At 42.4% G+C, this 13,089-nt stretch overlaps 1 protein-coding gene across 3 annotated transcripts in view; it reads left to right on the top strand.

The window, feature by feature from the left end:
- Positions 1-13,089, top strand: part of CHD1L (chromodomain helicase DNA binding protein 1 like) — a 49,911-nt gene that overhangs the window by 4,067 nt on the left and 32,755 nt on the right. For all 3 annotated transcript variants that reach the window (XM_014578483.3, XM_075905802.1, XM_006132874.4), the window contains 7 exons: positions 949-1,061; positions 1,923-2,026; positions 5,659-5,773; positions 7,709-7,740; positions 10,909-10,990; positions 12,362-12,524; positions 12,855-13,010. In XM_014578483.3, the coding sequence (XP_014433969.2) occupies positions 949-1,061; positions 1,923-2,026; positions 5,659-5,773; positions 7,709-7,740; positions 10,909-10,990; positions 12,362-12,524; positions 12,855-13,010 (765 nt within the window). The remainder of the gene's footprint in view (positions 1-948; positions 1,062-1,922; positions 2,027-5,658; positions 5,774-7,708; positions 7,741-10,908; positions 10,991-12,361; positions 12,525-12,854; positions 13,011-13,089) is intronic.

Here is a 13,089-nt window from a genome sequence, read left to right as displayed (position 1 = left end):
TGTTCTTCACTTTGTTGCCAATAATTATAATAACCTAAAATACCCCACCTTAAATATTCCCTCCCCAGAATCAACATAAAAGTTCAATGTGTTCCATCCCCAAGCATCAGCAAGAAAAAATGAGCTTTGTAGCATGGCTTGGAGGTTAACATACCTGCAACCTGGCAGACCAATGGGTGTGTAAGTTCCAAAGTTGAAGACACATCGTGGAAAATTCCACTCAAAATTTTTCCTTGTTTAATTGAGGAGTCACCAGTTTATAAATTCCTTCTCCTGATCTCAGTTGCAGCAGTTTGCCATTTGTAGAGAAGTTACTAGGCAGGCAGGTCCCAAATCATTTAAGGATGTATTAGTGAAAACAAGTGCCTTTAAACTCCACGGGTGTATCTAGACTGGCAAGATCTTACGCAAAAGTGGCCGCTTTTGCGCAAAAACTTGCCAGCTGTCTACACTGGCCGCTTGAACTTGCACAAGAGCACTGATGTTCTAATGTAAGAATTCAGTGTTTCTTGTGCAAATACTTTGATGCTCCCGCTCAGGGATACGCCCTCTTGTGCCAGAATACTTGCGCAAGAAGGCCAGTGTAGACAGGCACCTTAATTTTTTGTGCAAGAAAGCCCAATGGCTAAAATGGCCATTGGAGCTTTCTTGCGCAAAAGTGCATCTATACTGGGCACAGATGCTTTTGCAGAAACTCTCTTTTGCAGAAATACTTTTAACGGAAAAACTTTTCCGTTAGAAGTATTTCCGCAAAATCATGCCAGTCTAGACACAGCCCTCCTGAAAACTTACTGCTGGCCTGAGTAGTTTATGAAATACCAATGCTATGTGCTCTGAGTTGGCACACAGGTATGTTCTTCACTAATTTTAGCTTCTGGATGCAATGCCATGTTGCGTGCACTACAGTCATACTAGTTGTAGCTTTACACTATTTGCTTTTATTTCTAGGTATCCAGCTACGCTCCTACCAAATGGAAGGAGTAAAGTGGCTTGTACAGTGCTACGAAATTCAGTGTGGCTGCATCCTTGGTGATGAGATGGGTCTTGGAAAAACTTGTCAGGTGTGATGTTTTTTATTACTACATAGAAAAACAACTTGATCCAATTTCTGTTTTCCCAGTCATTCCTACAAGAGAGGCAGAACTATACCAAGGATCAAATTCTGAAGTGCTTCTTAGAAGGACTGAAGCCTAAGTCTTGATTCCTATAGTGGGTTACTCAGTCAAAACCTTCCTTAGGTCAAAGGGAGTGTTGCCTGAGCAATACTCAGTAAGAACTTTATTTTATTTTAACGCAAAATGATCGTCTGGTAAAGACATTGCATTGAACATTGTGGGCATGAAACAATGCGGTTAAGTTTTAAAAACATGCTGTCAGTATACTGTTGATGTCATTTTGATACAAGACTGGGTGGATCAGTGCCAGCACCTCCCGTCAGAGCTCAACAACTTTTCCCCTGGAGTACCAGCACCTTTTTTTTTTTTTTTTTTTAAACAAAAAAGCACTGAGGTGGATAGTTTTATTAAGTTCAGTTCTAGGGTCAGAAGTGGGTAAAACTTGTGGATATTTCATATAACTCTTGTAAGTTTCGTTAGAGTTTTGGAGAATGGCTTTGACATGCACATTCCTGTGACAGTATTCCATGCATCTTAAATAACTAGTGAATAGTGACATAGACTAGGTACTCTTCTGTCCTTGTGGGAGATAAGGTTCTTGTGGGAGGGGATTATTGAATCTCAGCTTCAGAATTCAAACCTAAACTTTTCCATAGTTTGGAGTTGCTTTGATTTTTTTTTTTTTGCCTTTTCCCATGGTTTGCTGTAGCGAACCTGCAAGCACTAGCCATGAGGCTGTGTGTGTGTTTAGATACAGTGTTTTCTAGTTATGGAAAATAATCTCTTCTTTGTCCATGTGTGTTCTAGACTATTGCTCTGCTTGTTTATTTGACTGGAAAGTTAAACAAAAGGCCATTTCTGATTCTTTGTCCTCTATCTGTGTTGAGCAATTGGAAGGAGGAGCTGGAGAGGTAAGCCTCAGCAATTCTATCACCATCTTATATCTGTTAGTTGAAAATAGCATTGCCAATTATTCTTGGAGATTTCATCACATAACATAATCTTTAATTCCTGAAGACTCCAGGACAATCCTGCTTGCAAAGGTCCTCTTAAAATATGCACAGTCATTCACATGTGGGTTGGGTTTTTTGTTGTTTTTATGACTGTGTAGACATTGAAACTTCTAAGTTTGATGACTGGATATTTTTCTTAAAGAAAAACAATTTAAAACTCTGATTTTAAACATGATTTAAGTAAGCAAGCAGTCAATCTTGATTTAAATCAACTATTTTAATCTTGTTTTGTATTTGTACTGTTTACTTATTTCCCTAAATAAAGCTTTGTTCCCACTGGTTGGCAAATGTAATTAAAACTTTCAATTAAATATAGTTACAGTTCTAAATTAGGTACTTTTTTTTCTATCCAGGAGGATACGGTATATCTATACATATTTATTTAAGCATTTATATGGTTTTACCTACATTTATTCAGTCTTGTAGTATTTATATTTTTATGATGTGAGAAAATGGTGAATGTTACAGTTCTTATTTACTGGATAATAGTTAATTTCTTTCTCTTGATTTGAGTCAAGCTCTGTATGGATTTGAAATTGGAATCCAATGGAAAAAGACTACAAAAACAGAATATTAAATTTGTTTTTATTAGCTAGATGACACTACCTTAACTGTGCTGGATACATACGTGGAAAACAGTAATTTATCAAAACACATCATACTATTAACACTAATAATTAAAAAAGGGAAATATTGTTCCTCTTTTATGACTAAGTGCTACAATAATACAAACAATAATAATCTGTAGTTAGTGAATTCAAGTGATTGTTTCTGATCTCCCATGTTCCTCAGAATTTTTTAACTAGTAGGTCTTGTGCTCTCATACCGGCTTTCTTGCTTTTTCAACTCCCAATCACTTTATTTAACTTAGAATAAACTAGTCATTGAACTAAACTAATTGAATAAACTGAAATGAATAAAATATTTTCCTTGTACTTATAGAAGAGATTACAGCTATCAAAAGCACTTCAAGAAACTCTGGTTTCAGGTGGTTAGCCAGTGACTTCTACCATTTCAGTGGTTTGACCTTTCTTAAAATTTAAATTAAATGAATGGAGATATACCTATCTCCTAGAGGTAGAAGGGACTTGAAAGGTCATTGAGTCCAGTCCCCTGCCTTCACAGCAGGACCAAGTACCATCCCAGCCAGATTTGCCCCAGATCCTAAATGGCCTCTTCAAGGATTGAACTCACAACCCTGGGTTTAACAGGCCAATGCTCAAAGCACTGAGCTATCCCTTCCCCCACAATAGTGAATATGCACTGTTTAATATTTGTATGTAATTTAAATTATTTGAATAGGTCATAGTAAGTTTGGACCTTAACATACACTGCCATAATTTCAAATTTAATTTTAAATAGCTTTCTTCTTTAAAAATTTATTTAAGTGGAAAAAAAATCCATTTTAAAATTGTTTCAATTCAAAATCATCTATTTTTATCTAAGCTGTCTCTCAAAGATATGTTCTCGTTCATACAGGAATTATTTCAGAGAAGCCCTATGGCTTGTGTTATATAAGTCAGCCTAGATGATTGTAGTAGTTCCTTCTGGCTTTAGAATTTATCAGTCTGTTAAAGCTATGGCACAAAACAGCACCATTCACAATGAGAAAATAGTATTCCTTGTACCACTACAGTGCATCAGTCTGTTCTCCCTATGAATGCTACCAATATTGGGTGAGCTATGGCCCGCATAACTACAGCCTGCACTTTCCTGGTCTTATTGTTTTGGGTTGCAGTCTCCATGCTCAACGTCCTTTAGGCAGAACTCACTGAAGATCATGAGAGCTTTTCTTGAGTGAAGGATAAGGCCAAACTATTAAGTCTGCACACAAAAGCATGCACTTCTATGTGTGCACAAGTTGGGCATGACATACACCCTTATGGTTGCTCACATAGTGCAGATATATGCGTGTGCATTGGATGTACTGAATGTGCACAGAGGTCTAACTCTGAAAGAAGGGTCAGAAGATTAGGATCAGAAGGGGGAGGAGAGGACTTAGTTTGCAGGAGCTTACTGTTTCTCAGAATCAGGGTCTGCAGTGAACAGATGCAATTTAGAAAAAAACTCTTTATCTAGGGCAGTGTTTCTCAAAGTGGCTGCTTCCCGCAGCTCCCCTTGCCTGCAAACGGTGAACCGGAGCTAATGGGAGCTGCGAGGCTCCACATTGACCATGGGGATGGCAGAGGAAATATGGATCAATATGTTTAACGATGTAGACAAGCGGTGACCATCTATCCAAGATGGGGGCTAAGCAAATGATTTGGGTGAGACACGAGAGAGAATTCCATTATCCTGACTCCTTTAACTCTTACATTACCTGTTCCCTGCAAGTTATGGAGGGATAGGTCCCATGGATGTCGCTATCACTTTGTTAAAGGAGCTCTGCTTTGCAGATGGGATGAGGACGCTTTCAGATCTTAGATCTAGGTTTGCTCTCAGAGTGCAAGTTGGAGGCTGAGTCAGGGCTGATGTTGAGGTTTGGGAAAAACAAAATTTACTTCTCCTTTTATGACATTTTTTTTCTGCTCAAAATGGTAGAAATCCCATGAGTGGGAACCTACCATGTTCACAGCTATGAAAAACACATCATGGACTGTGAAACCTTGTCTTTGGTGTGCTTTTACCCTATGCTATACAGATTTCACAGGGGAGACCAACGTTTCTCACATGGGGGGGCCTGACCCAAAAAGGAGTTGCAGGGGGTCACAAAGTTATTTTAGGGAGGTTGTGGTGTTGCCACTCTTATTTCCGTGCTGCCTTCAAAGCTGGGAGGCTGCAGAATGTTGGCTCATGGCCAAGCTCCCAGCTTTGAAGGCTGCTCCCCACCAGCAGCAGTTCAGAAGTAGGGGCGGCAGTACCATACCATGCCATGCTTACTTCTGCGCTGCTACTGAGGGTGGCACTGCCTTCAGAGCTGGGCTCCCAGCTGCCACTCGCCAGCTGCCCAATTCTGAAGGCAGCACTGCTGCCAGTTCCAGTGTAGAAGTAATGGTAGCAGGATTTCATCCACCCCTCAAATTATCTTGCCACCCCCTCCCAAACTCCTTTTTGGGTCATGACCTCTACAACTACAACACCCTGAAAGTACAGACTTAAGTAGCTAAAATCATGAAATTTATTATTTTAAAAATCCAAAAACTATGAAATTGACACTAATGGACTGTGGATGTCAGAGGGTCCATGAGAGTGGTTGTTATCACAGGGTTTCCCATCTTGAGCATTAGCAGCCAAGGGAGAGTAGCCGTTCTCATAAGATTTTGGCCTCTTCTAAGCCAGAGCCTCACACTAGAGTCCAGCGTGGCTCCAGGTCTATCCGGTTAGGTTTAGAATCAGAGACTTGAAAATCCCAAACACACCGCCTCCCGCAACTGAAGCATTTGGATTCGAGTTTGCAGTTTTGGCCCTTCTGTGGTTTGTACGCTAGGTTTGATAGACTGGGTTCAAAGCCGACTAAGCTCTTTACTTACACAAAAGCCTCAGCCTAACTCACTACTTTTTTTTTTTTTTTTTTTAAATAATGAAAACAGATTTGCTCCAGGTCTTTCCTATGTGGCGTATGCAGGAGACAAGGAGGAAAGGGCCAAGCTGCAGTGGGACCTGAAAGCGCATTCTCATTTCCATGTGCTGTTAACTACATATGAGGTACCTGTCACCAGGCAGGAGCATTGCCCGTGTACCTTTCTAACTAAGCCTCTTAACATCACATCCAGTGGAAGTTTCTGATTGAATTTACCCTCCCCTTCATCCCTTTCAATTGCTGCTCTCGGACCCTCTTCTGCATGCCTGATTCAGACAGACCCCTCAGGCCTTTCTCTAGGAAAATTCCCATTGAAGGTAATAGGGGTCTCAGGTGAATAACGAGTGCTGAACAGAGTCCACAATTAGGACCCAGTCTTGCTCTTATTGGTGGCAGTGGGAACAAGATTGGGCCCTTAGTCACTGCTTTGACCTCTCCTGCAGTTATTAAACCCATGTTCTGCTGCTTAATTATCATTATGGGAAAAATACAAATCTTCTCCATTCAGAATCGCTTCCCATGGGGCTGATGTAGCACCATTAATTCAATCTGCTTTTAAAAGTAAACAAACACATTGACTTGAATCGTAGTGGTGAAAGGTCTCCCTCACAGCTCGCTGTTAGCTGCCTTCATCTGATTTTTCTGTCCTACTGTCCTTGCTTTGTCCCTTTGCTTTTCCTGTTTTGGGGTGTGTCTCTTTCTTTTCTCCCTTAGGTTGGGTCTGTCTGTCCCATGCTGTCCCCTCTGATCCTGCCTACTTTTCCACTGTTCTCCCCCATCATTTCTGTGCTATAGGAATACTTGTCCACAAATGGGTGACTTTCACTTTGGAGCAAGCTTGAGAAAGCGCCACCTATACATAAATAAACTCACTTAACTAGTAATCCCTAGTCTCTTTTTCCATTGCTGTTGCCAATGATGAGGTCTGTGCTTTTGATACTAGCTTTTCTCTTGACACAGCCCACTTTCTCCTCCCTTTTGCAGGTAGACAGCGTGTGTGTGTGTGTATGATATTAGCAGATAATTTTTCATTCATCATTATCACTTATTTTAATGGAGGGTCAAAAAGGAGGGAAAATGGGACACCGAGGAGACCTAGTTAATTGTTCCAGTTCCCAAACATGGGAAGAAACATTATATGGGAAAGTATGACAGAGGTGAAAAGACTTGGCTGAGATATCTGAATACTTTCCCCAGTTGGAGAATCTCTTTTCATTCTTGGTTGAGCTTTACTGCTTGTTTGTTGCAACATATTTCAGATGAGACCTAAAATTAAGGTCCTGGCAACTTGCGGAATAGTGATAGAGATGCAGCCGTGTTAGTCTGGTGTAGCTGAAACAAAAGACAGAACTATGTAGCACTTTAAAGACTAACAAGATAGTTTATTAGGTGATGAGCTTTCGTGGGCCAGACCCACTTCCTCAGATCAATATGTGGAAGAAAATCGGCACACCAAAATATACCAAAGTGATACAATCAAAAAAATGAACACGTGAAATTGACAAATCAAATTCTAGAACAGAGTGAGGGGGAGGGAGGAAGGTTAGTTTTTGTGAGGTAAATGACATAGGGGTGATAATAGGGGAAGTTTCTGTGAGGTAATGACATTAGGGGTAATAAATGGGGAAGCTATCTTTGTAATGGGTGAGATAATTAGAGTCTTTGTTTAAACCCATACATAAAGTGTCAAATTTAAGCATGAATATCAGTTCTGAAGCTTCTGGCAACTTGCGGTTATTATAGATCCCAGGGTATTTTCCATAAGAGCAGTTTGGGTGTCTTGGCCAAATTGCAGCTCCACTACTTACATTTGAACTCTAAATTCTCCTTGCAGTTTCAGTTCACTTTCACTTTCTCTCCTCTTCTGTTATGTGCTGTTAAGTCACTGTCCTATGCTATTCAAGTGGCAGCTTCAGTTCAAGGGTTGAAGAAGTGGTCTTTCTTGGTGAACTATTGGTATATCGGAGTGTTATGTTAGTAAATTACTTTAGGATATGTCATGTTGAGAGGTGCTGTATAACTCAGGCATTGTGTATAACATTGGTTTTGTTTGATTACAGATTTGCCTAAAAGATGGAGCATTTCTAAAATCGTGAGTTAATTTTAATTTTAGTAGGTTTTATACAATACGTCTGTCAACAGTTTCTCTAGGCACATTGATATGACATCACATAAGCCATTAACGTTCTTCTTTGATTATTAGAGCTTTGTTTCTAGCAACTTTCCGTGAAAGATCTTTTTTACTTTCAGCCGTATTGTCCATGAGTACACCCCCCTGCATTTCTCATACCTCTAGAAGGACAGTTTCCAAGCAGATTAAATAGGAAATATTATGCACGCCTCACACGTAACTGGCATAAAATGAATGAATGGATTTTTGCTCCCAGGTTATCTCCCAGAGAGTAAGCAATAGCTCCAATAGAATGTAGTACATAGCAGTATGTAGAGTAACATTCTGGTAAAAGTGGCTGCGTTGATTTAGGTTATAAGTACAGACTTTGATGAAAATGAATTGATTTATCATATTCTGGACAAGATCATAACCTAAACTGTGTCACATGATTGCCAGTCCAGCAGATCCCACTCTTTGAATAGTTATCTGACTTGCTGGCGAGATCTGTAATTTATTAGTATGCCTGCTCACAGGCAAATATTTCTATGTTTGAAATGGGATGGGATTTGGATATCTTATAAAAATAATGGTGATGCCTTTTCATAACTAACAGTGTTTGTATGATTTCTGGAAGCAATCAAAGCTAATGAATACTTCGGAGACTTTGTAGGAGATGAAAATGAATTGCCCCCCTCATCTCTTCAGCCTCAAGTCACAGCTAGTCAGGTATATTATGGAACTCCTCTGACACACAAATTATTAGCCATTGCTAGAAGCAAGATACTGGCCTTGATGAGCACATCAGGATAGAATCCATGTCTTGAGCTGGTAATTAACATATCATGAAACCAGAGGGCTAGTGAGGCTGTTATGCGCCCAGGGGCACAGGCAAAATTTGCACCCCCTAATCATTTGTTGCAGGAGCATTTTGCAGTTGCTAATTTCACTCTTGCTCCTCCCCCAGTCCTTTCCATCCCCCCCCAACCCCAGCAGTGAACGCCCAGTTCCAGTCATGCTCGTGTAACCCACACACCTAGTGTGGTTACCATGCAGTGGCACCTAGGCCACAGCAACAGTTAAGACCAACAGACCTCTACAGCAGGGGCTGGGAGCTAGCTGGCTTTTAGCTCAGAGGGTAGAGGCTTCTATACTCTGCTTCAGAGGTCCTGGGTTCAAATCTGCCTGGTGGCGGTTACACTCACAGTGACACCTCACAGCCCACCTGCATAGGGGAAGGGAGGAGTATTGGTGTCTAGGTCTCATCCCTGGAGTCTCCTCTGCAACTTCTCTCCCCTGGTGCGGGCCAAGCCCGTCCTGCCATTGGCTCCCAGCATGCGCCAGCCCCGCGTGCTCCATTGGCTGAGCCACCGCGGGAGGCAGGTGGGGAAGAACCCTGGTGGTGCCGCTTTTTAAAGAGGGTGCAGCGCTATCTTGCAACCAGAGACGGATGGTTGCATGCGGGGGGGGAGGCGCGCGCGAGGTCCTGGGAGCCAGGGTGTAAGCGGGAGAAGGAAGAGGGGCGTTTGCGTCAGAACTTGCCAGGGCTGTTCTGTCCTGGCTCGCACTTCCCACCTCCCCTCCCGCCCCTCTTCGGTCTGTAGCATGATGAGCCACCTGCGGGCAGTCACCGCCAAGTGGGTGGAAGGGGGTAGAGACTTGGGGGCCCCAGCAGCTGGAGCAAATTCAACAACATAACTTTTGGCAGCTAAATTGGTGCCCCTTTAGCATGGTGCAACTGCCCCCTCCCCCCCGCCCACCATCAGTGGCCACTGCATGAAACGCTTTTGGTGTGTTTAAAACCACCGAGAATGCAGCTCAGTCCTCTAGTTCCGAATGACCTTCTGCTTAATTCCATGTCATTTTGATAATTTTAGACCATCAGCGGCAGTATATAGAGTAAGGTATGTCGGCGAGAAGTTGAGTGATGTGCCTGTTACCACATAACTATCTTAGGACCAGTCTCTTGGTTTTGAGCCACGAGGTCTCACTGCCTCACTACTCGGATTCTTTGAACCTGAATTGTTCCATCTGAAAAATATGGCTAATAATAACAATACTTCACATGTTTCCATCTGGAAACACTTTACAGAGGTGGGTAGGAATGCAGTGCATCTTGCTATAACAGTGTGATTTACAAGGGTAGCAAAGCAAATGATACACTGTATGTTCTCAGTACATGATTTTGAACGGTTTACTTGGCCAAGTGGAAAGCCATCTTTCTCCATAATGAGGCTGTGATGGTACTTTTCAGTCAGGACTATTTCCTGGCTTCTACCCCCGCTTTTCAAAAATAGCTCACAGGGATTGGGGGGAAACAGTTCGGTTGCTTTTAAGGGAGTAAAAAAAAATTATACCTCTTTCCATTATAAACCTATAGGCCACGTCTACACTGCACATGCCAAGCGTCTACACTGCACATGCGTACTTGCACAAGTAAATTTACAGTAAAGCGTCGGAACAGAGGGCTTCTTGCACAAGAGTTATTTCTCTCCCCACGAGGAATATACCCTCTTGTGCAAAAAGGCAAGGTGGACGGGCTACAGGGGTTTCTTGCACAAGAAACCCCTATGGCTAAAATGGCCATCAGAGCTTTCTAGTGTCCACACTGCCATGGATGCTCTTTCGCAAAAGCACATGGCAGTGTGGATGCGCTTTTGTGGAAGACCTTTTGCACAAGAACTCTTGCACAAAACAGTTCTTGCGCAAGAAGCCTGCAGTGTAGACATAGCCTAAAGTTTTATAATGGAAAGAGGTGTAATTTTTTTTTTTTTTACTCCATTAAAAGCAACGGAACTGTTTCACCCAAATCCCTGTCCTCATTTTAGTCCCAAAAGTACATCTTGGAGCAGAGACACAGCTTGGGAAGTAGCAAGCTGAAAGGTGGCGGTTGCAGAGTGATGGAAAACGAGGGGAGAATGAAAAGGGTTTTACAACCTCAAATAGAGATTGCTACAGGGCATCAGTTACACCAAGAAATGCATGTGAGTGGCAAATTTTAGGTGGAGATCTCATTTCTCCCCTGTTCCGCTTGGGATTCAGGGGATTTTAGATGCTGGGTCTTCAGTACAGCTATAGAATGAGGCAGCTCACATTGACCTTTTCACATTGTCAAATGAAAACAGTATTTTCTGTTAATTTATGTTACAGTTTTAACTGGGCTGCTCTGGTTGTGGATGAAGCCCACCGACTGAAAAATCAGAACTCACTGCTGCACAAGACACTTTCAGAGGTAAAGAGCTCAAGAGCTTTTTAGCAATTAAAGGTCTTTTCTCCCCTTTAACAAATACAGGTTCATTATTTATGTCATTATTTATCCCTCAGCATGTTTGTCCGCAGGCCTGATTCAGTTCCCCTCAAAGCCAGGAGACTGACTCCCATTGTCTCCAATGGCAAATCAGTTGGGCCCTGCGTTAATGGGTTGGGATGGGAAATCCTTTGTCTGGAACTTGTCTCAGGTTCTGACCTCTCATTGGGGCTCAGAAGTTTGAGGAATGGGAGGAAAAAGATGCAAGTAAAAAGGCAATGATGTGGAACGAAATCACAGCTATGTGACGTCTGCATTAGGAGTCTGTATTTCTGATATAAATGATTCAAAATAAAGAAGTGAAGTAGCAGTGAATTTGGAAGTCTGGTCCAGTGGCGAGTGCAGGGGACTCTGAGTCATGACTCCTCAGGTCTGCTTCTGTGGTCTTGCTATGTGACCTTGTTTAAGTCACTTCTCTTCATGGAAGCTGGTGGTGTTGCTCTGGATTCAACCACGTGCCCCAGATCTAAATCTGCCACAGGAGAAGCAAAGCACATCCAAGGACAGAATAAGCCTAGGGGAACCTTTTTTAGTATTTCTGAATCTATTTCTGCGTATCTAGTACTGGACTGCTCATTAGTAATGCTAAAAGATAATCCCAATACCACCTTCATTCTGCTCACCTACATCCCATTTTGAGGCATTTTATATAGTATGTGTTGGACCTCCCTGATCTGGTGCCCTCAGGACCTGTGCGGTCCCGAGCAAAGGAGTTTGCCAGACTGGGTAAGTTAAGCCTCGGGTTCTCCTGAGGCTTCTCTCCTGGCCACCAGCCTCAGTCAGTGTGCTGCCCCAGCTCACCTGCTGGCTTTGCTGATGAGGCTTCACTCCAGCCCGCCAGCCCTGCTCTGGCTGGCGGGCCTCCCTGTTCCCCACTGCCAGCCCCGTTCCCTGTGACGTTTGGATTTTTGTAGAAATTTTCCCAGCAGCTCTAGTTATTTAGCACTGTGCACAAGGTTTGCACATGTAGTGCAGCAGAGATTGAGATTTTAACAGCACTGACCTTTGCTCAGACTTGTTTTGTGCTCTGGCGTAACTCCATTAACGTCAGAGGAGTTGCACCTGATTTTTACCCAAGTGTGTGAGAGGAGAGTCAGGTCCTTTTCGTTGACTTGGTATTCCCGATCTTGAATTTGCTGTCTTCCACTAAAATTGCAGAGTTCTGCAGGGAGCCTCTCTACCAACTGTCAGATTTTGGTAGTTGTGGGAGAGTCATGAAGGGGGTTTGTATGGCAAGCGACTTTATATTCCCGTTGAATGTTGCAGTTCATTTTACTTTGCCTTTGCTTATCTCAGTTTTCAGTGGGCTTCAGCCTCCTGCTCACCGGCACGCCTGTTCAGAACAGTCTCCAGGAACTGTACTCCCTGCTCAGTTTTATTGAGCCTGGTATCTTTCCTAAAGAACAAGTGGAAGAGTTTGTTCAGTGTTATCATGGGATTGAAAAGGAGAGTAAGCCAGGCAAGTAATGAGTCATAAAATGCATTTGAGGGTCAGTGCTATCAGCTGGTTCGAACAGGGGCTTGGGTGTTGGGACTTTAGGGTGTGTGTTCTCTGACACTGATTAGTTATGAAAAGAAGCCTCCTATATCAGCATGTGTATGCCTTAATATATGTTCAGAGACATGCCTTTAGACAGCCAGGTTTGTTTCTGTTTCCCCTTCTACAAAATAGGGAAAATACATCTCACAAGGTGGTGTGAGGTTTTATTAATGTTTATATTTTTAAAAAGTGCTAGAGTCATTCATTACACTTAATTCGCTGTCTGCAACCTTTTATTCCCCTGAACAGCCAAAGAATTGCACTGTCTTCTGAAGCCCTTCTTGCTTAGGAGGGTGAAAGCTGAGGTCACAGCAGAGCTGCCTAAGAAGGTAGAAGTGGTTCTGTATCATGGGATGTCAGCTCTGCAGAGAAAATACTACAAAGCTATTTTGATGAAAGATCTAGGTAATTGGGACTTTTGTGGGGGTTGGGTCTAATCAGTTCATTTAAAAGCAAAATTAGTTTCCTTTTTTAAATTCGTGCA

Source organism: Pelodiscus sinensis, chromosome 1 (assembly GCF_049634645.1).
Source record: "Pelodiscus sinensis isolate JC-2024 chromosome 1, ASM4963464v1, whole genome shotgun sequence".
NCBI classification, from domain to species: domain Eukaryota; kingdom Metazoa; phylum Chordata; order Testudines; family Trionychidae; genus Pelodiscus; species Pelodiscus sinensis.
This window is presented reverse-complemented; position numbering and strand designations above follow the sequence as displayed.